General features: G+C 43.1%; 1 protein-coding gene across 2 annotated transcripts; it reads right to left on the reverse strand.

The window, feature by feature from the left end:
* Positions 1-16,969: 16,969 nt before the first annotated feature.
* On the reverse strand, positions 16,970-22,433 carry RPS4X (ribosomal protein S4 X-linked). Of its 2 annotated transcripts, none has more exons than XM_073227481.1 (7): positions 22,256-22,433; positions 21,211-21,318; positions 20,540-20,720; positions 20,146-20,243; positions 18,659-18,830; positions 17,674-17,831; positions 16,970-17,131 (listed from the first exon to the last, which is right to left on the reverse strand). In XM_073227481.1, exons 1-7 carry the CDS (start codon positions 22,256-22,258, stop codon positions 17,030-17,032), a joined length of 822 nt encoding a protein of 273 aa, XP_073083582.1. In that variant the 5' UTR covers positions 22,259-22,433; the 3' UTR covers positions 16,970-17,029. The 2 variants fall into 2 exon arrangements, with proteins under 2 accessions (XP_073083582.1, XP_017518198.1); XM_017662709.3 differs by having other exon boundaries at positions 21,241-21,318; positions 22,256-22,331.
* Positions 22,434-23,910: the final 1,477 nt, after the last annotated feature.

Consider the following 23,910-nt stretch of genomic DNA (forward strand, 5'->3'; position numbering starts at 1 on the left):
TTCCTTTTGGATTGGTCACACAGTTCTCTTAATATTGTTTCATTCCTGGAGATCCTTTTATCTCTCTCTATGTCAGCTTCTATGCGTTCCTGTTCTCTGGTTTCAATTCCATCAATGGCCTCTTGCATCTTATCCATTCTGCTTATAAATCCTTCCAGAGTTTGTTTCATTTCTGTAATCTCCTTTCTGGCATCTGTGATCTCCCTCCGGACTTCATCCCATTTCTCTTGCGTATTTCTCTGCATCTCTGTCAGCATGTTTATGATTTTTATTTTGAATTCTTTGTCAGGGAGACTGGTTAGGTCTGTCTCCTCTGGTGTCTCTGTGATCTTGGTTTGCCTGTAATTTTGTCTTTCCATGGTGATAGGAATAGTTTGCAGAGCTGGGACTAGTGACAGCTGGAAGAACTTCCCTTCTTGTTGGCTTGTGGCCTTCCTCTCCTGGGAGAATAGCGACCTCTAGTGGCTTGTGCTGGGTAGCTGTGTGCAGACAGGGCTTCTGCTTCCTGCCTGGCTGCTATGGAGTTTATCTCCACTCTTGCTATGGGTGTGGCCTGGCTCAGGCTGCTGCTCCCACGTGGTGGAGTTGCATTGGAGGGGGAGCGGCCGGGAGGCTATTTATCTCCGTAAGGGGCCTCCATGCTCCCTGTAGCCCAGGGGATTAGAGTGCCCAGAGATCCCTGGATTCCCTACCTCTGGACTAAGTGTCCTGCCCTGCCCCTTTAAAACTTCCAAAAAGCACCCACCAAAACAAAACAATGACCACAAAAAAAAAAAAAATGTCTGCTCGTTTTTCTTTATTCTCTGGTGCCAGCCTCGGGCACCCACTCACCGGACTTGTTGCCGTGTTTCCCTAGTATTGGGGTCCCTGTCCCTTTAAGACTTCCAAAAAGCACTTGCCACAACAAAACAACAACAACAACAAAAAATAAATAAAAATAAAAATAAAAAAAGGTGGCACTCCGGTTTCTTTTGTTCTCTGGTGCTGGTCTCCAATACCCGCTCGTCGCTGTTGCTGCCCTGTTTCCCTAATATTGCGGTCCCTGTCCCTTTAAGACTTCCAAAAGTCACTCTCCACAACAAAACAACAACAACAACAAAGATGGCCGCTCACTTTTCTTTTGTCCTCCAGCACCGGCCTCCGGTACCCGCTCTCTGTTCTTGCTGCCCTTTTTCCCTAGTATCCAGGGCCCTGTGCATGCACTGTGTCTGTGCTCTGGTCAGGATGGCTGGGGCTGGGTGTTCAGCAGTCCTGGGCTCCTTCTCCCTCCCACTCAGACCTCTCTCCTCCCACCATGAGCTGGGGGGAGGGGCGCTCGGGACCCGCCGGGCCGGGGTTTGTATCTTACCGCCTTTGTGAGGCGCTGAGTTCTCGCAGGTGTTGATGTGGTCTGGATGTTGTCCTGTGTCCTCTGGTCTTTATTCTAGGAAGAGTTGTCTTTGTTATATTTTCATAGATATATGTGGTTTTGGGAGGAGATTTCTGCTGCTCTACTCATGCCGCCATCCTGGCTCCGCCTTTACTTCATACTTTTGTCTATAATCTCTTTGCCATCTTTTTTCCATACTATAGGACCACAGGAGTAGATCATGTGGATACACAATGAAGGACTACTCCTCAGCCTAATTATGGAGGACTGCTCACACTCGCTCTAATAGTGCAAGCTTGTGCAGTGTGTATATGTATGAATGCTATCACCAAAAATAAAAGTGGAAACTTCATTATCCAGGAAGCTTCATTCCAGTGGTGAAGTTTGTTGGTGGCCATCCTCTGGAGCAACTCTTCCGGAGGATGTTGATGTTGGGAGTTCTTCTTCATATCGTATCTTTTTCTGGGCAGCCAAATCAAGCATTGATCCTCTGTAACAACACAAACAAACCCTTTGCCCCACACTTTGATATGACCTTTTGTACCACTGTGAAGAACCTATTGGAGACCACCATACAGGAACTGCTGTTGTTTCAGGAAAAGAAATATTGTCAGAAAAATTTATTTCCATAGCTGATTGTCTATTACCTTTTAAGAGATGAAAATTGAGAACATGTAAAGCATGCATTAATCGTTGATTTGCAGTTAATTTTATCATATTGGGGAGTAATCCCCCTTTTTGTTTTAATAAGTAGTGCTTAAGAGTAAGATGACGATGTTCAATTAGAGCTTGACCTGTAGAATTGTAAGGAGTGCCTGTTTTATGAGTAGTATTATACAGTTGAAAAGTTTCTTTAGCTTAGAGGAGAGATAAACTGGAGCACTGTTAGTTTTTATGGTGGCAGGAATGCCTAGTACTGCAAATGCTTGTAAAAGATGAGTAATAACATGATGAGATCGTTTTCCTGTTAAAGCTATTGCCCACGAAGCGGAAGAATAAGTATCAATAGAAACACGAACATGTTTGAGAGTTCCAAATTCAGCAACAATAGTAACATCCATTTGCCATAGGACATTGGGGCATGTTCTCCGGGGAACGGTTCCTGCTTGTAAATGAGGAGAATTAATTTGAGAACAGGTTTGACAAGAATTCAAGATATTTTGAGCTTTAGATGCAGAGAGAGAAAAACGCTTCTGTAAGGTGAAGGAAGGATCATAAGTTAGGTCGTGATATCCTTGAGCTGGTGAGTGATTAACTAAATAAACAAGCTTATCTACTTTATCGTTATAGTATGATAAAGGACCTGGTAAATTAGAATGTGATCGTATATGAGTGATGAAAAAGGGATATAGATATTGATGGATACACACCTGTAATTGAGAAAATAAAGTGTTAATAGGAGATTGTATGGTGCCCAATGTTGCAGTTTCTAATAAAGGAACAGAAAAGACAGCATAAGCAGAATCAGTAACAATATTGAGAGGACCTGGAAAATCTTGCAGAGCTTGCAATACAGCATATAACTCATTTTGTTGTGCAGAACTAAAAGACGTTTGAAAAGTTTTTGCCAAACCAGAACAAGGTGTATAGGCTGCTTTAAAAGATTTTTTTACCATCTGTAAAACAGGTAACAGTATTTGATAATGGATTAGAAGTTTTTTGAGGAAGGATTCATTGATGGCACTGAAAAAAGGAAAATAATTTATTCTTAGGGTAATGGACGGTCAATATTTCCTAAATAATCTGAAAGTGAAATTTGCCAATGAGTATTTTCTTGAAGTACTTGCATAATATTTTGTTTAGATAAAGGAAGAATAATGGAGTGAGGGTCTTGACCAATCATCTGTCTTAGTCTCTGTCGTCCTTTAAGGATAATGGAGGCTACGTTGTCAATGTAAGGTTGTGACGAGGGTTTTAGTTTGATACTGCAAAAATATCCATTCTAACCAACGGTCACACTGACAGAGCAATCCTGTAGGAGAATGAGGAGTAAAGTAAATTAATAAAAGTAATGGTTTGGGTAAGTCAATTCTTGATAATTGAGCTTTTTGAATGTGTTGTTCTATCCTCTTAAGTTCTTCCTCAGCTTTTGAGGTTAAGTCTGTAGGACTATTAAGATCTGAGAGTCCTTTTAAAGTATTGAAAAGATGTTGTAACTTATAAGTTGGAATTCTTAATAATGGTCAGATCCAATTAATATCTCCTAAGAGCTTTTGAAAATCATTTAAAGTTTTAAGATGATCTCTCCTAATCTGAATTTTCTGAGGGATTATTGTATTTTCTTGAATTTTATTCCCCAAATAATTCATTGGGTATTGCATTTGTATTTTATCTGGGGCTATTTGTAATCCCCATTGTTTTAATTCACTTTCAGTCTCATTGAGAATATTGGTAAGAGATAAATGCCTAGGTAGGGGGCTATGAGAATATCATCCATACAATGAATGATATAAGTTGAGGGCCATTTTTCACATATAGGCTGAAGAACTCTGTGCACATAATTTTGACAAATTGTAGGGCTGTTTAACATTCCTTGAGGAAGTACTTTCCATTGGAATCTTTCTGAAGGTGCCTGCAAATTTAAAGAAGGGACGGTAAAAGCAAACTTTTCTCTATCTATTATGGCTAAAGGAATTGTAAAAAAAACAATCTTTAAGATCAATTATAGCCATGTTCCAGTCTTTTGGAACCATAGCTGGAGAAGGGAGGCCTTGTTGTAAAGGTCCCATAGGTTTAAGAACTGCATTAGTTTGTCTTAAGTCTTGTAAAAGTCTCCAATTTCCTGATTTCTTTTTTACAACAAATACAGGAGAATTCCATGGGCTTGTGGAAAATTCTTTTAGTGTCTAACTACTACGTGTCATCGTACCCAGCTTGTCTTTCTATCTGCAGCCAGTCTCCTTGTCCTGCTAGTTGTTCAGCAGTTATAAGAACTGGAGGATTGGCATGCTGATTTCTCAAACCTTGTGCTTTTGCTTCCTCATACCACCACGTTTTAAAATGTAAAAACTCTGAAGAGTCTAGACAAGTAAGAGCCAATAAATCCCAATCATGAGGAATCATCCTTTCCTGTTCTGCCAACCCCCTCAAGAGACCCACAACATATGGAGAATTAGTGCCATAAGAGGAAACAGCCTGTTTAAAGTCTTTTAATGTCTTGTAAGGAATAGGTGTATAAAGTGCTTTGACCCCTCCCTGCGGAAAATCAGGATCCTCACCTGGCCCAAAAGGAGTTATATTAACTGGTGCTACTAAGGGTGTCAGATAAGCATCTATATCACCCTCCCTCTGGGCTTTACTTATTCCTGCACGAAGGCAGACGCAGCAGGAACAGAGACTGAGGATTTTTTTTTGGCATCATTAATCTACAATTACATGAAGAACATTATGTTTACTAGGCTCCCTCCTTCACCAAGTCCCCCCCACATACCCCTTCACAGAGACTGGGGATTTTTTATGATGAGAGGAACGAACAGAACTCTCATCATCAGTCTCTCTGAAGAAGAGGAAGAGGAGGATGAAGAGGAGTCAGACGGATGTGGGGATTAAGATCGCTTACTTGATTCCACCACATCATCTAAGAGTTCTCTCTCACACTCTTGTGTGTCTAACTTGGTTTCAGACAGTGGGGGAGTTTGCAAAGGCTGCAAGGCCAGAGTGATCAAATTACATAAAGACCAAACAGGCACAGGGATGACGTTTCCCTGTCTGTGAGCCTTTTTAAAGTCTCTTAATACATTATCCCAATCAGCCTGTTTAAGTGTCCCTTGTGGTGGTAACCAATAACAATATTTTTTAATATATTTGTGAAGTTGAGCAGAGTCCTTTTTAGAAGTTTTCACTCCTGATGTTTTTAGGAGGGCACGGAGTAATTTTAAATAATCATCCGGTTTAGTTGCTTTAGTTTTGTTTTGGCCCATTATAGTGTCCCTGATGTCTCGATCCTGTCCCCTATGCGCACTTTCCCGGGAATCTTACCGGATCGACGATCTTCGGAGCTTTTTCCCGCCTTTGAAATGCAAGTGCTGCCAAGCGGAGGTTCTCCGCCCTGAGTTCTGACGGTCTTTCAGGTCCCTGTTCGGGCTCCACTTGTCGGGTCCCTTCCCTGTCTCTGACCCCGCAGATGAGGGAAGAGATGCGATTAGTCGTCAAAGACCTGAAAGGACCAGCCAAGGGACTCAAGGCGTGACAGCGCAAGAGTTGTGCTGAGAGGGCACCTCTCATACTTATTGATTAAATGGTTGTTAACAACAATAAGATTCTGTGTAGGGGTCTCTATGCACAATCATTAATCAAGTCCAATTCTCAACAGTTGCCAACCTTCTGAAACATAACGAACAAGTCCTCATGGTGAACAATACAAGAGCACTCGTATCACAGAAACTGTTCCTGTCTTGGCTACTGTTTCTGTCTTAACTATGAATCATAAACTATAAACAAACAATCAAGTCAGATATGATTATTCATATGATTTTTGTACTTTATATATGAATTCCCACACACATGTGAGAGCCTTGTATTCCCTGGGGCACTGGGATGGGTTGTGAGAGTGGGATTGGCTCTCGGGAGCCCACCCCATGGCTGAAGACCAGACCCAATCCCTCACCCTCGCTGCAAAATACATGAGTGCTCAAACTGGCAATGGTGCTGCCCAGTGTCCCTCATTGGAGAGGCATCTCTAAGTGAGAGGTTTGAACCAAACACCTTCCAAAAGTCCTTTCAGTTCAAGGAGTTGATGTCTGAGTTCCACCTCAGGCCTGCTAGCTGTCCCCTCCCATAGGAGCAGCAGACCCTTTGCAGTTTCTGGCAGACCCTTTTCACTTGGTCCTTCCTCAAATGCTTGTGTGCATCTACCCTTGCCTTTCTTGCTCTGCACACCCGGAAGACCTCACCTGTCCATGCCTAGAATCACCTTGATCCTGATGCCTGGTGCAGGCCTCTTCTCTGAGCTCTCAAACCATCTCTCCAGCTGCTTCCCAGACCACTCCTCCTCAGTGTCTCTCATGGACCGTGTGCTCCACCTGCAGTGTGAACTCTTTGTCTTCTCCGCTCAGAACCTCTTCCTCCTCCTGTGTTCCTCTCCTCTCTCAGCCTATCCCAGTGCCCCATGGGATACAAGGCTTTCACATGTGGGACAAGTGTTTGATCCAACCATTTGAAGAGACATAGCGTAGTGATTAAGCATATGGCCTTTGCAGTAAGACTGTGTTCAAAGCCTCCACCAACATTCACTAGCTGTTTGATGTTGGGAAAGTCATTTATCCATCTGCTTAATCCAGAACCCTGGGAATCATCTTTGCCTTCACTCCTCACATGCCTTTAGGCACTAGGACCTGTCAATGATACCTTCTATGTATCTCATGAATCCACTCCCTTCTCTTCATCCATACCTCTACCTCCCTAATCTGAGTCACCACCATCTGAGAGATGAAGAAAAGGCAAAAGCCTTTCCCTACTCCTTCTGCCTCTATTTCCCCCCATCCAGTCCATCCTCCAGGGCAAGCAGCCAGGGTGAGCTTTTTAAAACAAATCTGGGTGTCTCTTCCCTGCCCAAAATTATTTGATGACTTCAGTTCTGTTAGGATTAAGTCAAAATTCTCATACATGTCTGATGAGGTGCTGTGTTATTAAGCAAACCATTTTCCAAGATGGGTTCATTACAGTGTTTGATTCCTGCAAATATATTCTATAGAGACATAGTTAAGCTTCCATATTTTAAGATTTTTCAAGCTCTATTCTTCTTTCAAAGGAAATATGTGAGAAGTTAACAAATGTTTTATTATTTCCATTTTATGGCAGCACCCATCGAAACTGAAAAATACTGTGGAAAGAAACAGTGTTTGAATTGGGTAAGAAAAAAAAAACCTTGCTGCCAGACCAGCCACCTAAAAGCCAAAGTGATCGGTACATTTCTTAATCTCTCTAACCTGCAATTTTTTTATTTGTGCAGTAGGACAATCACAATACCTACCAGCACTGAGCTCCAAGCCCTGTACCAAGGTGTTGTAATCATTCACTGCAAGTTAGATCTTAGGATTATACACTTTATCAGTATCAGCCATATCAATTATTATTGATCTAATAAATTAATGATTAATAGTTGTGATTAATAGCATTATGGATCTTGTTATATTGCATTATACATTATTATCATGAGGTTATTATTACATAAATTTCGATTTTATGATTATCTCTCTAGCCTCACCTCTTACAACCCGTCCACCATCTGCCTTCCCTGGCCTTTTATTGCCACACACTGTCACCCCCCAGCTTTCTCACTCTCTTACACTGGAAAGTTTTTTTCTCCCCATCCTCTGATTCCTGCAGCCCCCTTTTAGATCGCTAAGTCTCTTCCAGGATCAACTCGGGTATCAACTCCCCTGGGAAGCCTCCCCAGCCCCTCCCCCAGGCTCCCATAGATGGCTCTTCTATGGTCCCTGAACACCCTGTGCTTCTGCCCTCAGAGCTCTAGTGCACCATGCTTATCATCTGAGTAGTCCCCTCTTACCTGAGCTTTCACTTTCTCTCCTTTGGTTGCCGTCAGTCAACTGCAGTCTGGAAGCAGATGATATCCTTTCGACTTATCATCAGAAAGTCAACAGTAGTCCAACACGACATCACAATGCCTATATCACTCGCCTCACTTCATCTCAGCATGTTGGCATTTTATCATCTCACATCACAAGAAGGTCGAGTATAGTACAGTAAGAGATTTTGAGAGAGAGATCACATTCCCATAACTTTTATTACAGCATATTATTATAATCGTTCTATTTTATTAGTAGTTATTGCTGTTAATCTTATGCCATGCCTAATTTTTTTTTTGAGAGGGTATCTCTCATATTTATTGATCAAATGGTTGTTAACAACAGTAAAATTCTGTATAGGGGAGTCAATGCTCAATGCACAATCATTAATCCATCTCAAGCCTAATTCTTGTCAGTCTCCAATCTTCTGAAACATAATGAACAAGTTCTTACATGGTGAACAAATTCTTACATAGTGAATAAGTTCTTACATGGTGAACAGTACAAGGGCAGTCATCACAGAAACTTTCGGTTTTGATCACGCATTATGAACTATAAACAATCAGGTCAAATATGAATATTCGTTTGATTTTTATACTTGATTTATATGTGGATCCCACATTTCTCCCTTTATTATTATTATTATTTTTATTTTTAATAAAATGCTGAAGTGGTAGGTAGATGCAAGATAAAGGTAGAAAACATAGTTTAGTGTTGTAAGAGAGCAATTGCAGATGATCAGGTGTGTGCCTGTAGACTATGTGTTAATCCAAGTGAGACAAGGGCATTAAAACATCCACAGATGCAGAAGATTTCTCTCAAAACAGGGGGGGGGTGAGGTTCTAAGCCTCACCACTGTTGATCCCCAATTTCTCACCTGATGGCCCCCCTGTGACTATGCCTGTCTTAGGTTGTTCCTCTCTTGAGGAATCTTACCCGTCTCTGGCTAACCAGTCATCTTCTGGGGCCATACAGGGAGATGTAAAGTTGGTAAGTGAGAGAGAAGCCATATTGTTTGAAAAGGTTAGCTTTTTACTTCTTTGCAGATTTATGTCCTGTGGCTTCTTAGCCCAGCATTTGTTTGAGGTATCTTTACCACTTGGAGGAATTATGATACTCGGTAAATTCGATATGAGGCACGAATTCTATTTAAGGGTTGTAATTAGGAAGGAAGAAGAAAAGCTATAGAGGTAGCAGATAGAAGAAAACATGGGAAGATTGATTATTTCTTTGACATATCTTCTTGTAGAGTAACTTAAGCATGTATAGGTTTAAAACTACTACCTAAATTGCGCACACACATTAACATAATAGGAATACAGTTACATAACCAAAGCAGATCTATAATTACCAGCCATCTCCAGTGAAGCCAAGAAAACCAGTTAGGCACCCTAGGCATTTGTGAAAATTTGTCTATGATATGATGGATATTTTCCAACTGTACTTGAACAGTCTGAGAGAAATCAGACAAATTAAAACAACCCATTCCTGGGGACTGTTCACATCCCATATGTTCTTTTAACCGTAGATAGTCTGTAGTCGTAAGATTTTGGAGCGCTACAACTTGCACTTCTCCTAAGTCTTGGTTGAGTTCCAACAGTATAGATCCAGTCAAATTTGTTGTTTTACTGTATGCACAGGCCAGCTCAGATATCTCCTTCTTCATTCCAATGGCAAGTCCAGGAACTGGTGGGATGGATGCAGCTACAACTGCAGCATCGCCTGGATCTTTGTTGAGGTTTTTTGATGATCATCTTCTGGTATGAGTTCCAGAGAGTGCTGATGTTGGAAGTTCTTTTTCATATCATATCTTAGTTCATTTTCTGGGTAGCCAAATTAGGCTTTGATCCTCTGTATAAACACAAACAGACCCTTTGCCCACACTTTGATATGCCCTTTATAATGTAGAACTCATTGGAGGTCACCACATAGGAACTGCTTTTTTTTTTTAAGAGAAAGGAATATTATCAGAAAAGTGTACCTCCATAGCTGATCATCTGACACCCTTTAAGTGATCAAAATTAAGGATATTTAAAGCATGCGTTAATCGTTGATTTACCATTAGTTTTATCCTATCAAGGAGTAATCCCCCTTTTCTTTCTTTCTTTCTTTTTTTTTTTAATCTTTAATCTACACTTACATGAAGAATATTATGTTTACTAGGCTCTCCCCTATACCAGGTCCCCCCTATAAACCACTTTACAGCCATGCCTAATTTATAAATGAAACTTTATCCTAGGTATGAGTGTATAGGAAAAAACATAGTATATATAGGGTTCAGTAATAGCCACAGTTTCAGGCATCCACTAGGGATTTGGAATGTATCTTCCTTGGATAAGGGGGGACTACTACTATATTTCTTGTCAGACTTCTGAAATTAGGCCATCAGCTTGGCAAGGAGTTCTGTGTCTCACTCAGTACATCCCAAACTCTTAGCACTGCTGGGCACACAGTAGTTGTCCAATAAATGTTTGCTGAATGAACAAGAAACCAGCCTGGCAGCAATCCTGCCCCGCCCCCTCCCTCCTCTCTTCAGGGGGTCCAAGGCCCTGAGCCAGACCTCTTCAAAGCCAAAAGCTGCTAAATGAGCACAGAATCACCCTGAAACACAGTGGCTGGGTTGACCACCTCTTGGTCACTGCAAGAATTTTCTGTCTCTGCCCTTCTGTCCTTGGGTTCCTAACTTTCTTGCTCCCTGTGGGCTTAGATGAAGACGTGTTAGCAGTGGGTGGAGGGTATTCGGGGCAAGTTGATTCACCTCCCTGAACTTTATTTTTGTTGTCTGTAAAATGATAAATAGGGCCCACTTGGCAAGATCATCATGGAGATTCACTGAGGTAATACATGGAGGTGCTTTAAAACAGCAAAGGGCTGCACGTAACACTTGATGATGATCAGACACAGAAAATGTGTTGCTCTTTGGCTCAACTCTTTCTAAGACCCCATGCAGACAAGGGCCCTCCTGCTTATACCGATTATGTCTAGCAATCAGGTTACAACTGATTGACATTATTGCTTTCTTTATATTTGGCAGATTCTCAGCCTGTGGCAACATGCTGGTCACCATAGAGACCTGAGAAGCACCCTTGTGTCGTTGGTACCACATTTACAAGCCAATGCTTAAAGTGGATTATTTTGCAGATGGCTGATCTCATCTATTCAATGTTGATTCTATTAGTTGCAATTTCAGACAGTGATATTTGCAGAACTTGTACCCTAAAGCACAAGCAGAAAGTATGGCTTCTTTTTTAAAGTGAAAAAGTACAAGGTATGCTTAGAGAACAGTGATGAAAGAAAACAGATGGAGAGGAGGGTTTGTAGGGGAACTATAGGATATATCTTTCATTCATTCATTCATTCAGCCCCCACGATGTGCCAGTAACTGGAGTAGATACTGGAGACACAGTGGTGAGCAAGAGTAACATTATGGACCTCCCAGTTTCCTGGAGGAGAAAGGCAATTGAATAGACATTTTTAATACAGCATGGTAAATTCTATGATGGGAAGAATAGGGAAATGGTGTGCTGTGTGCCCCTAACCTTCTCAGAGATTTCTTAGAAGAGGGACTACCTCAGCTAGACCTGAAATATGGGTTATAGTAGCCAGAAAAAAGTTAGGGGAGGGGGCAAGTAGGGAGGTAGAGTGGGAACAAAATGTTCCTGGAATTTAAAAAAGTGTCCTAAGAATATGATGAGAGCAGGGAACAAGGTAATTTGAGGGCTGAACAAAAACCAAGAACTACAGTAATAGAAGCACTGTGGGGGTGGGAGGGAGAGGAAAAGGAGAAGCTGTTTGGGCCATGCTGAGTTTGAGATGTCTGGGGAATACCAGGAGGAGATGTCTAGGTGGCAAATGAGTGTGAGTCTGATGTCTAAGAAAGAAGTTGTGATTAGAGACCCAAGCATGGGGAACTACTGTGTCATCCTTCTATTGAGAAAATAACAGGACCACATTGGGAAAGGTTTGCAGGGTTAGTCTGAAGAATTTGGACTTGATTTTACAGGCAATGCATTTGAACAAGAGTTTTGAAGAGGAAGTGACACAATTCAAGCTGGACTCTAGGTATTGGGCCGCAGTGTGTGGAGAGACTAAGGTGGGAGCCAAGGAAGCCATCCTGTGGCAGTGGTGGCTGAGGAGGATGGAGAAGGAGTGCATATGGGAGAGGTGCTGAGGAGGCACAGTTAACAGGACCAGGGCAGCCAGTGGGGTCTCACAGCATGACACAAGGTGGTGTGCTAGAACCAGCTCATACAAGTTCATGAGAAACAATTATTAAATCTTCAGGAATTTTCTGAGCCACTTGTTAAAAAGCAGCCATTATTAAAAATGTAGAAATACTAAAAATACTTGAAATGTTAACATATAAACTTATAATTAAGTATATTAAATGCAAAGGTAATAAGTAAATACTTCCTAATTACTTTACCACACTTCACTATTATTTATGCCCTTGAGGTTATTTATGCCTATCATATCTGCATGGTGGGGATGCTATGTAATGACTCACTACTGGTTATCTCTTCCCAGCTCCCTGTTCAGTGACATGGTGGTAGCTTGAAATCGGCTGTAGAAATTGGTAAGCACTAAAAATCAGGACTTGTTTCACTGATCGTCTAGCATTAAGGAAATGATGGGGAAAATGCTGAAATGCAGATTAAATTTAGAAGTGTGTTTTGTCTTGCAGCCATTACATTGTGAATAGTACAAAAAATTAAGGAAATATTCTTTCAGTACCCAAAGAACTATTATCTGATTCAGCAAAGAAGTTGCATCAGACAGACGAGTAAAGTGAGAGTGAAATGCTATTATGTCTTTGTTGTTTCACTTTTGTCTTTGTTAGTGAACAAAGGTATCAACCAACACTCTTGTCAGAACTATGTTTCTTTGTCGATTGCAACCATAACCATAGGTTGTTATGGATACAAAAGTTTGGCAAAAATCAGTGAAAGCATTCTGTGAGAATCAACTGGCTATATGGGATTCACAATAAAGTGTACTGCCTATTTTATTATTTGCAAATTGTATTATACAGCCTTTATACCAGTAACACACACATGCACGCACACACACACACATTTCTTTCCAGAGAGCTGGTTATTAAACGTTTACCAGCACTCTGTTGATTACACATGTTCACCATTGCTATAGCAAAGCTAAGAATACATGAGCATATCCCTAGGAAAGCCCCAGAAATAAACTAAAAATCTTTTGGCACTTGGTGGCCAGTACCTTGTTGTTGCTATCATTATTATTAAAGTTTGTTTGTTGTCTCTTGGGAACATTCTTTGCTATTTTATTATTATTTATTGTCCAAACAGTACATTCTCAGAAGTCAAATGGTAGAGAAAATTGGCCCACAGATTCCTGCCCCATGATCTCTTTGGGCTGTAGGATTTATTTTGGGGCTTCGGTAATTTTTCAGTTCCCACAACCCTGGGCAGATGTATAGATTTCCCTGATTCAGGGTGGGAAAGCCCTACCTGAAAAGATAGCATCTCTCTTGGGTATCTAGTTTCTACCCAAGGTAACATGGAAATTAACTCCTAAAGTGGAGCCCCTGAGAGCCAACACTTGACATCTCTTGGCACCAGGAACCCAAGGTCATGATGTTAACAACGTACTTTCAAAGGGTTCAGAAAAACAGGTGTGCACATGTGTACATGTCTACATAGAGAAATGAAGCAAATATGGCAAAATGTTAATATTTATTGAATCTAGCTGGTGTCTATATAGGTAGTCATTGTACTACTCTTTCAGTTTTGCTATATATTTGAAAATGTTCCTAGCATAAATGACATATAAAAAAAGGAGTCAGTGTAAGGTGCTAAGACAGGAGAGTACCTCTCATGTTCAAAAACAGCAGGCCAGTGTGGCTGGAACAGATTGAGCCACAGGGAGAGTAGGGAGGTAAGGTCAGAGGCCAGATTGTGGGCACCTTGTAGGGTCAAGTGATGACTATGTCTTTAGCCTGAGTGAGACAGGAGCCATTTGGGAGCTCTGAGCAGAGGAGTGACCTGACCTGATTTAGCCAGGAGATGAGTCAGGGGGTCAATGCTATAATCTATAACATAGGCAAGAGTTTTTGGTGGCCCAGGCCAGGGTGTTAGCAATGCAGGTGATGAGAAGTGGCCTGATATTATTGGGGGTGGGGTGGGGTGAGAGCAGACATCATACTATTTATCTATTTGTCCTTTTGTAAGTTTATTATAAAAAATGTCAAGTATACACAGAAGTAGAGCAACTAGTGTAATGAACCCCATGTATCCATCACCCAGTTTTAACATTATGAGTACATGGTCAGCCTTGTTTCACTGATCTTCCTCGCCCAGATTATCTTAAAGCAAATTTCAGATTGCTTGTCACTTCTTCTGCAAATCCTTGAATATGCATCTCTGAAAGATAGGGAATTTCATGGTCACCACACAAAAAATTAACAGTAATTTCTAAATATCACCAAAGATGGATTCTGGGTACATTTTGAAGGTGGAACCAACAGGATCTTCTAATAAAATTATATGTGGAACGTGAGATAGAGATGAATCAAGGACACATCCAAAGTATTTGGCCTGACTGTTAAGATGGAAATTGCCACGACATGAGACAGGAACACTGTAGATAGAATAGAATGGATGGGTATGGGGCAGGGGGCAGTGAGGTGGCTGTCACTCAGTAACATCTGGTGTAGAAAGAACACAGGATTTGGGTATCACAAAGGCAAGATGGCTCCTGTAAACTATAAAGCACTATCCAAGTCCTAGCTGTTTCTATTCCTTTTCTCAAGGCTGTGCTGTGCTGACTGCAGTGAGGCCCAGCCTACCGAAGGCCTAAGGGAAGAAAACCAAGCCCAATGACGTTATGCTGGCCTCAGGGTTTCACCTGGGAACCATTTGTCTGCCTAACTCTTATGTTTCCCTCCAGCTCTTAGGTCTAATGAATCAAGCTGGAATCCTTAAAAAAAAAAAAAAAAAAAAAAAGCCCCACGAAAGGCACAAGCCATTTTATTTGGAAACTGGTAGCTTACTCCAATGATACAGGCTGCTTTGGCTAAGTCCACTGATATAATCTTTTATTAGGATGGAAATCTTCCTCACAAGGGGGCTAACTGCTAACAAAAAAAAAATTTCCTGTGCTGGTTTAACAATAAAAAAACCGAACTACATTTAAAAAGCGTCAAAAAAATTCTGGTCATGTGAGGAGATTGCAGCCAAACACACCAACTGGGCTGCTGTGAGCTGGTGGCCAGTCAGCATCCAGGGAACCACTGTGCTTGGGCTGCGTAGAGGCCTCATTGATTTGCTTTGGGTCCTTAGGTGAAATCAAACTATTTCTATCATCTGCTGAGTGGAGACTTAACACAAACCTGGAAAGGACCACACAGCCACAGGTCACGTGAGCAGGGTGGCAAGAGAATCCACCAGCATCCAGGACTCCCACCCTCTGTCCTTTCATCCTCAACTCCCTTTTTCTCAAGGGGCACTGTAAGATTACTTCTGAAGTGGCCCCTCAGCAGAACTGCTTGTCTCGATGAATTCCACTCTTGGCAAGAGAACCATGTGGAAGCAGTGTCTGGAGAGCTGACTTGTATGCTCCTCTCCCATCTGACTTCGTTGGATCTAGTTCCCACAGAAATTCCTTCTGCTTAAGCAGAGGACCTGAGGCCCCAGGTGATTGCACTTGGGTGCCCATCAGCAGTGCTCTGAGTCTGCAATGGGGAAGGCAGTGCAGCCCTGTGGGGCCGAACCTGGGCTATGGAGCCCCCTGGGCCTATCTCCTTTAGCTTTTTAGTTTGGACACTGCCATTCTGCAGCAAGACAGGTATTCTGTGGCTCCTGACTGCAAGCCCAGTACCCAGCTAAGTGTGCAGACACTGCCACAGGGCCTTGGCAGGCCCCCTCCACTGCTGGCCCAAAGGCCTGGGCACCAGAGCTCATTAGATATACTCTGTTAAATAGGCAAAGTGATTTTACACAGGTTCACCATGCTTCAGATGGAGAAATATGTCCAATACTGTTTTTTTTTTACCCCAAAACCTGTCATGGTAGGATGACTTAGTAAGCTTGAATGGTCTGCAAGCAAGTGAAGGCGTTAAAAGTGATGGTGAGACAGGAGTATCTACAAGGCATATTTGCTAATTCCTGGAGTTGTTTCTGGTTATCACAACTGGGCAGTGGGACGGCATGCTGTAACATCTGGTGGGCAGAGGTCAGGGATGCAGATCAACACCCTACAAGTCACACAACAGCCACTCACAAATTCTCTGGCTCCAACGTCTGAAGGGCAATGAACCCTGGCATAGGAGCCAAAGGTGGCTCTGGTTTGTCAGGAAGATACCTATTATAAGGCAACAGGAATGAGAATTGACTGAGGTGGTTGGTATCACAAGGCAGGTTAATTGATATTCTTGGGGTACCCAGGGCTTGACACGGTGAACAGGTCCAAGAGCTGGCTTCTTGTAGCAGGGATACCTCTTCTTGAGATTGACAGGCAGGTCGGACATGACACTACAAATTCAGGGAACAAGCTGATTTTTTACATGATGGTTTCTGTTCTGCTGAGTCCTAAGGATCAGTGGCTACTGGGGAAAGGCCTAAGTCCAAGTAAGCACACTGCTTTGGGACATCAACAGCCCATACATTTACAATGACCCATATCTGCAGGTGGAGAATTTCACCCTGGGTTTGGCAAACTGGGCACAGGAATGGGAAAGAGATTAGCCAAGGCATGCGGATGGGCTGGTGCAACTGAAGACGAGAGAAAGGCAGGCACTATTTTTTTTTAAGCCAAGAGGACATAACGGTAGATTTGTTCTCAGCCAACATAAGGGAGCTCAACACTCTGGGCTTCCCTGGCTTTCCATGCTGGGTTACTTGCTATTCCTTCATTGCCAAATCTGGTGTGTTTTCCCACCAAATCTGCTCCTCCACCATGCACACACAGCCTTATATGTGAGAAGATTCACGTCACAGAAGCCTAAACCTGCTAGAAAACCCAATCTACTTTCATTGTGAACTAAAGTTATCAGGAAACTAAATTTAAACAAACCAAACTGTAATATACACCAAGAGGCAATTAATTATGTTGATTAACTTTAATGAAGTATTAACTCTTCCAATTATGTCACCTAGAGATCATTTCACCCACTGCTCTGCTTGGCCGCCAGTCTCTTGTCTCTCTCTTCCGCAATAGTGAGGCGGATACCCTTTCCACGGGGAAAAGAAATCCATGGTTTGTTGCCCTGGAGGAGAAAACGAGGAGACTTAAAACCTGCTACACATGAATTGCATTAGCAGCTTGGCACACGCTATATTTGTCCACCCTCCGTTTAAAGGAACAGAAGCCTGCTTGTGAAAGCACTCAGCAACAGCTAGGCAGTCTTAGGACACACAGAATGCTGGTTTATCAGAAATACCCTCTGCCTGAGTGCTAGGGCTATTCCATTAGCCTTGCTGCTCATTTACAGATATGAACTATCTAATACCCTTTGCAATTATTGTCTTAGAGTGGTGCCCAAGGGTGATCATTAGTTTCCCCAAAGAAACCACAGCAACAAAGTGAAGAACCTAACTCTAAGGTCTATTTACTCCATTTCCCCCAACTGAAGTGATCAGGTCCCCTGCTGCTTCTGTGGTATTGACCCAGCACAGGTTTGCCCAGTCCCGCCGTGGGAGCCCTATTCCCAAAGAGGCTTGACACTGGGTTCAGCTAGGTGCTGCAATACCAGCAGTTATCTGCACCTACAGGTTTCCCGGTACTAGAGAGAAGGGAACTCAAACTTACTTTGCCAATAACAAAAATGTTGGAGAGCCGGGTAGCAAAGCTGTTGCCATTGGCATCCTTCACATGAACTACATCAAAAGAACCAGGATGTCTCTCTCTGTTGGTGATCACACCAATTCTTCCTAAGTTAGCACCTCCAGTCACCATACACAGGTTACCTAGGTGGGCAGAAGATAATAATCTGCTCAGAGCAACAGTGCAAACTAATACCCCAATGTAACAAATGACATAGATAGATCTAGAACAAATTAATTCTTTTTTCCCATTTGAATTTACTCCTACAGCTGTTACCCAAGCTACGACTCTCAAGACCTGCCCCCTCCCTTCTATACACCGGCAAATGTAAGCCCCACCCTACCCACCCTCACCAGGTCTGCAGTCCTCACCATGTCCTGCCTAGACTACGGCTGTTCATCCAAGGTACAATGCTCTAGTTATTAAGGTATCTAGAGCAGGCCTGAGACATCTCATACCTGACCTCACCTCAGCCACCCAGAATATTCTTCTGAGCATTTGGGCCCCTGGAAGTAAAAATACTATATATACCTGGGTGTTGGAGCAGATACACTTTCCAGTTATTTTTTATCCTTCACCCAAATACAAACCTGTTCAACTTCTCATGAATCCCCCATCAAAGCCACTCATAACTGTCTCCTCCCATTCAGAATACACTATCTCTAACCCTTACTGCAACTGCAAGCCATGTTGAAATGAGACACCATAAGGTTTCACACACTCCCTGAACATTTCTTAAAACTATTACGAGTTGCCCTCTTCAGATACCTTACTACATCATCAAGACATCTTGCTTTGGTTGCTAAGCAGCCTGATAATCAGAATCACCTGGACGGCTCAAAAACCAAACCTAACCCTGTACTAGTTAGTCATCATGCTCAACCTAATTTCAAGTAAAAGAGACAGAATGAAAAACAAAGAACAGCTTTTATACCTAAAAAAGTGCCCAGGTAGCACAAAAGCTGCTTACCAGTGTCAAACTTGATGAAATCAGTAATCTTGCCAGTCTCCAAATCAATCTGAATGGTGTCATTCACCTTGATGAGAGGATCAGGGTAGCGGATGGTGCGAGCATCATGGGTCACCAGATGAGGGATTCCTTTTGTGCCCACAAAGATCTTCCTCACCTTGCACAACTTGTACTAGAAGCAAGGGTCACCCACATTTAATCTAGCATACACACACTGTGCTCCAGTGGCTGAAAACGTTCTTTCAAAACCACAAGTCACTGGCTTAAAAATGCCATCAGCAGCTAAAGGTCAACAGCTCCACACAGGAATGCTCTCCTTCCCCAACTGCATAGAGTAACGGTGTCCCTGTCTTTTTCCTGTCCTCCATTAACTTATACTGCACACTACTTCTCTCTAGACTAGTCTTCCTATTATGCATTCTCCCTGTAGCACCATATCACCTGTTAGAAGGCCCCCAACCGCAAAACTGGAACCAGGATCTCTCCCCTCCTCCAGTGCAAATCACCCTCCTTTCACCAGGCTATTTAAGCCTCATGGGCTCTCTGAATTCTTTCAATACACCCTGCTGGCACTTACTCCTAAAAAGCAACTCTTAATGGCTCTCCCATCACTTGAGTTTTGTCTCACCAGCTGCAACCATATTACCAGTTCATCTAACCAACAAATATTTCAGAAAGCATTTCAACTTTGGATTTTTCACTCCCTGACATCCTTGAAGTAAATCAATCACCTTGATGCCATTAAACACGCTCTACAGCCTGCTGATAATGCAGCTAAGCAAATTAGGGGCCGAATCACCCAAGTGAATCAACCTGCATTTATAATCAATAATTTGAGAGTCCTTAAACTTCCATGTAAAACCAAAACCATCACAACAAACTGGATTAAATAATCAGTATTTAATCTGTAATCTTTTTTTTGAACGATCTCAAACCAGTGCCCCAAGGATTATCAGCCTCCTCCAGTAACACCTTTCCACTTCCCAGAGTAAAGGTAGATACACAAATGGAGACCTATGACAAAGGGCCAATTGCATCAGATTAAATATTGATTTTCTTGTCCAGTGGTTTTCTGGTCTCTTACCCTAAAAGGACCCATACTTCTGGCACTCAAGCATTCCTAGAAATCATTCTCCTTGCTTCTAAAAAAGGCAAGCAAGAAGTCACTGTTCAACTGGAATTTATTTCTGCCAGAACACAATCAAGAAAACACAATCTGTTGAGGATGTTAACTTCAAATGGCATCAATTATTAGATACCCAGCAATGGACTGCTGTATAGATACTAGCAAGACTTTTAATGAAAGAATTGTACATACAACAGGATCTCACCAAATAGTTAACTGGCTATTTCCAATTAACTTTAATATAAGTGATTTTAATCTACTCACCTCATCTCAAGGGACCAGCCCACACATTTAATTCAGACTTGAGCTTAGAACCAAGTGATTTTACTGAACAAAGACCCAGGCTGCTGGTAACACTCACCTTGGCCTCCTCAGGTGTGATACGATGAACAGCAAAGCGACCCTTGGTGTCATAGATCAGACGGAAATTCTCTCCAGTCTTGTCAATGCTGATGACATCTGATATCAAATACTAATTAAGGTTATTTACTACAGTGACCCCCTACTACTCCAAGTTCAGTTACCACAGTGTTATACCAAAAAATCCAAGCAAGCCCTCATACTTCCCATTTTGAATACCAGTAAGGATTACAAAGATTAATGATAGTTAATCTGTAATGTTTCAAAACCTGTTTTTTTATGACATGTAAAATCTGAAGTCAACTAAACTTTCAATACAACCACCATTTATTTTGGAGAGGGAGCTAAAACATCAAAAGGAAATCACCACCAACTGCCCTTCATGAACCACTTACCCATAAAACCAGCAGGATAGGTTATATCCGTTCGGACCTTCCCATCAATCTTAATGAAACGCTGCATGCAAATCTTCTTCACTTCATCTCCAGTCAGAGCATACTTAAGTCTGTTCCTCAGGAAAATGATGAGAGGAAGACATTCTCTCAGCTTGTGTGGGCCGGTAGATGGACGAGGAGCCTGTAAAAAAAAAATGATCAAGAAGAAAATTCTCCCAAACCATTGTTGGGACTCACTCAAATCCACTTCCCAAGTCCTGAGATGTCTCATGAGACTGTCCATGACCCCACCCGTCCCCATCCTGTTGGGTAAACAAGAGGTGTTCAAAGCTTATAAAACTATTCTGTTCCTGTAAGTTTTACACTTTCCCCCTCCAGAGGACCCGACCCCTTTAAGAACATTTGAGTCCTGAGTCTGTGTAAGTGTACCATGTGGTACATAGAATATATCAGGCACAGAGAGAGGTGGGGCGCAGCTAGACAGCACAGGGAATTCAAGAACAGAAGCCAAGAACACTCATTCCCTAGCACTGACTTACAGGAGGCAAGAAAAATTATGGATATACTTATCAGGGATGCCTGTCATATAAAGGAGCAGTATAAAACGGCCCCCTTAAATATGTCAATTTTATTGCAGTAAACTGGAAAAAAGTGTCCTTCAAGATACTTACCAATACGAAATGTGACATAAGCATACTTACAAACACACCAGTCAGTTTATCCAGCATCCAATGCTTTGGAGCTGCTACACGCTTCAGATGCTTCTTGGGACCACGAGCCTAAAGAAATTTTAGAGTTTTACATTTTGGTGCTGTTAAACAATTTCAAACAGCTTACACCATCTAGTGACTTCTTCAAAGAACCAAGTCTCCGGTTTCCTCTTTAGCAAAATGTGGATTTTAAATAAAAAACATGGGGCTGTGATAGGTAAAAAAGCACAGAAACAAACAGTTTCTAGAAAATACTATAGGCTCCATAACTCTAACTTTTTTGAAGCGAGAACAGTCACTGATTATTATCTTTGAGAACTGCGCAAAGTATTTTCACGTTATTGCTTCTAAGTGTGTGTGTTTCTAAAGGCTTTTTCTAGGACACCATGCTGGTTGAACGGCCAGGAGTTGGACCTCGTGACACAACGCCAGCCGGCAACAGAAACAGACCAGGGCCCACCCTGTGCTTCTACTTGTTAATCAAATATAAAAGTTTTCACAAAATAACCGTGTGATTTGGAAGTGCCTGGTGCGAAATCCGACCTCAGCACAACCACGTGCCAACAGCTACTCCCTCAAACTCTTAAAGCCAAAAGCTGAAACCAACTTTCACCTTAAAACGCGGAAGCCTTTTTCACGCTGTGCACACACACTTACCAGCCACACTGCACACAGGCCATGCCTAAGACAGCAACGGAGAGCGCTCCTCCGCCGGACAGACCTGGCGCCCACCCACCCCAAGCCCGAAGTCAGCCCCTCCCAGGGTCACAGAATGCGTGGCCCGGCCGGAGACTGACGCCTTCCCGCTAGCGGCACCGATTCCTCCAACCATGGCCGGCGTTCGCCCGCGCCGTCGGCTTGAGCCCGCCTGGGCCAACGCCGCAGGCTGCACTCCCTTCGGCTCCGCCCGGCCACCCCCTGCGGGAGCTCTGAAACCTCGGGCAGCCTCGATCCTGAGAGGATGGAGGCTGATACAACACAAGAGCCCGCAAAGAAGCGACCTTACCATGGCTGCGCTAGGCACGGAAAGAGGACCAGCACCTTCCGGTGCGCCCAAAAAAAGAGGCTTGGAGGCTGCGCGCACCGGTGTCTCTGTTGCTCCGCCCAGCACTTCTCCTTCCGGGTGCGCGACATTCTGTCTTGCCACCTGCTGGTGGGAGGTCAGAGGTCCGGAGCTTGGGAAACGGCGCCGAAAAAGCGTCTCCTAAGGGCAATTTCCTCCCTCCTTTTCCCCGTCCCCCCTGCTCCAGCATAGCTGAGCGCCTCTGGAGTGCCTGAGTCTGTGTTGTGCTGAAAATACAAAGACGAGTTAGCCAAGTTCCCAACCTTCGAGAAGAGTGCACAAGGGAGGCTGTTCTCATACACATGATTATACAGTCAATAGAATGCATTTTACTATTTAATATTGTGTCTTAAACACATTTTGTCTGTTCCATCTTCCATGTTCGCTCGAGCAGGCCAAGCTGCCCATACTATAAGTTGGGAAGAACTAACATTTCTTTTCCTCTCCTCTCTGCAGATGGCAGGGGGTGGGGTGGTGGAAGGGTTAGAATTCCTGCTTGAACCTCGGCAGCCTGCCTCTCGCTTCCTGTACAACGTACTCGACACTTACCATAAAGTCTCAGGGAAGAGAGGGGACATTGGTGACCATCCGTTTATCTAACTTCCCTCAGCCCTCCTACCTGGCCCCAACAGGTCCCTCTGCACATCACCTGTGGTCTCTTATGCTTGGACACCCATTGCTCCTTTCCCCCATCCCGAAATCTCAAAGCTTAAGCCAACTCCAAGCTGCTCTGAGAAGCCACCTCATTCAAGCCTCCTGCCTGTGGACCTCATGATTCCTCAGCTTGGAACTGCCATGGACAGTCCAAGCCCCTTTCTGGGCAACTAATCCCACTCCTCAGCCTTGGGAATACACACCTCTCAGGTTCCCCTGGTTCTGTGAGCCCCCAGCCCTCTCAACAGGGTCAGTCCCACAATCTTCAGCCTCAAAGGCCACCAGTTCAAATTTGATGACAGCACTTAGCACGTTGGATTGTAATGACTAGTTTCCTTGTCTGTCCTCTGCTAGACTGAGAGCATCTCCATGACAGACAGAGCCTGCCCTAATTCATCTGGGCAGGCTCTCTGCCACCTAACAGAGAGCTTGGTGATGTATCCAGCACTTGGTAAATACTTGTTGAATGAATAAATTGAATCAACATCCTGATCGTTGTGCCAAGTTATACACTACTCTCCCTGAGAGCATCTAGCCTGTGCCTGAACTCTTCCCATCCTGGGGTCAAGCTCCTAACTCAGGAGGCTGCACTTTACAGGTCTCTGTCTCTACCCTCCACTTCACCCCTCATCAGTCTGCAGAGGAGCAAGCAAGAAAAAAAAAATGTTGGCCCTTCTCGACCAGACAGTATTAACTAGGAGGGTGGGGACTCCTTGTCTGAAACTAGGTCCATGGTAAAGCATGCTATAAATGATGACTAGAAAGAAGGGACGATTGATTGGAGGTGGGGATTAGAGAGACAGTCAAGGTAATGAGGCAATGGAAGGTGGATCCTGAGGCTTTCATTTTGAGGGCACTGCAGGCAACAGAAATGATGGGGATTGACTTGGGAGTGAGCAATAACCATGGGACTTCCAGATTGAGAGGACAGGAGAAATGGCTGG

This window comes from Manis javanica, chromosome X (genome assembly GCF_040802235.1).
Source record: "Manis javanica isolate MJ-LG chromosome X, MJ_LKY, whole genome shotgun sequence".
Classification (NCBI taxonomy): domain Eukaryota; kingdom Metazoa; phylum Chordata; class Mammalia; order Pholidota; family Manidae; genus Manis; species Manis javanica.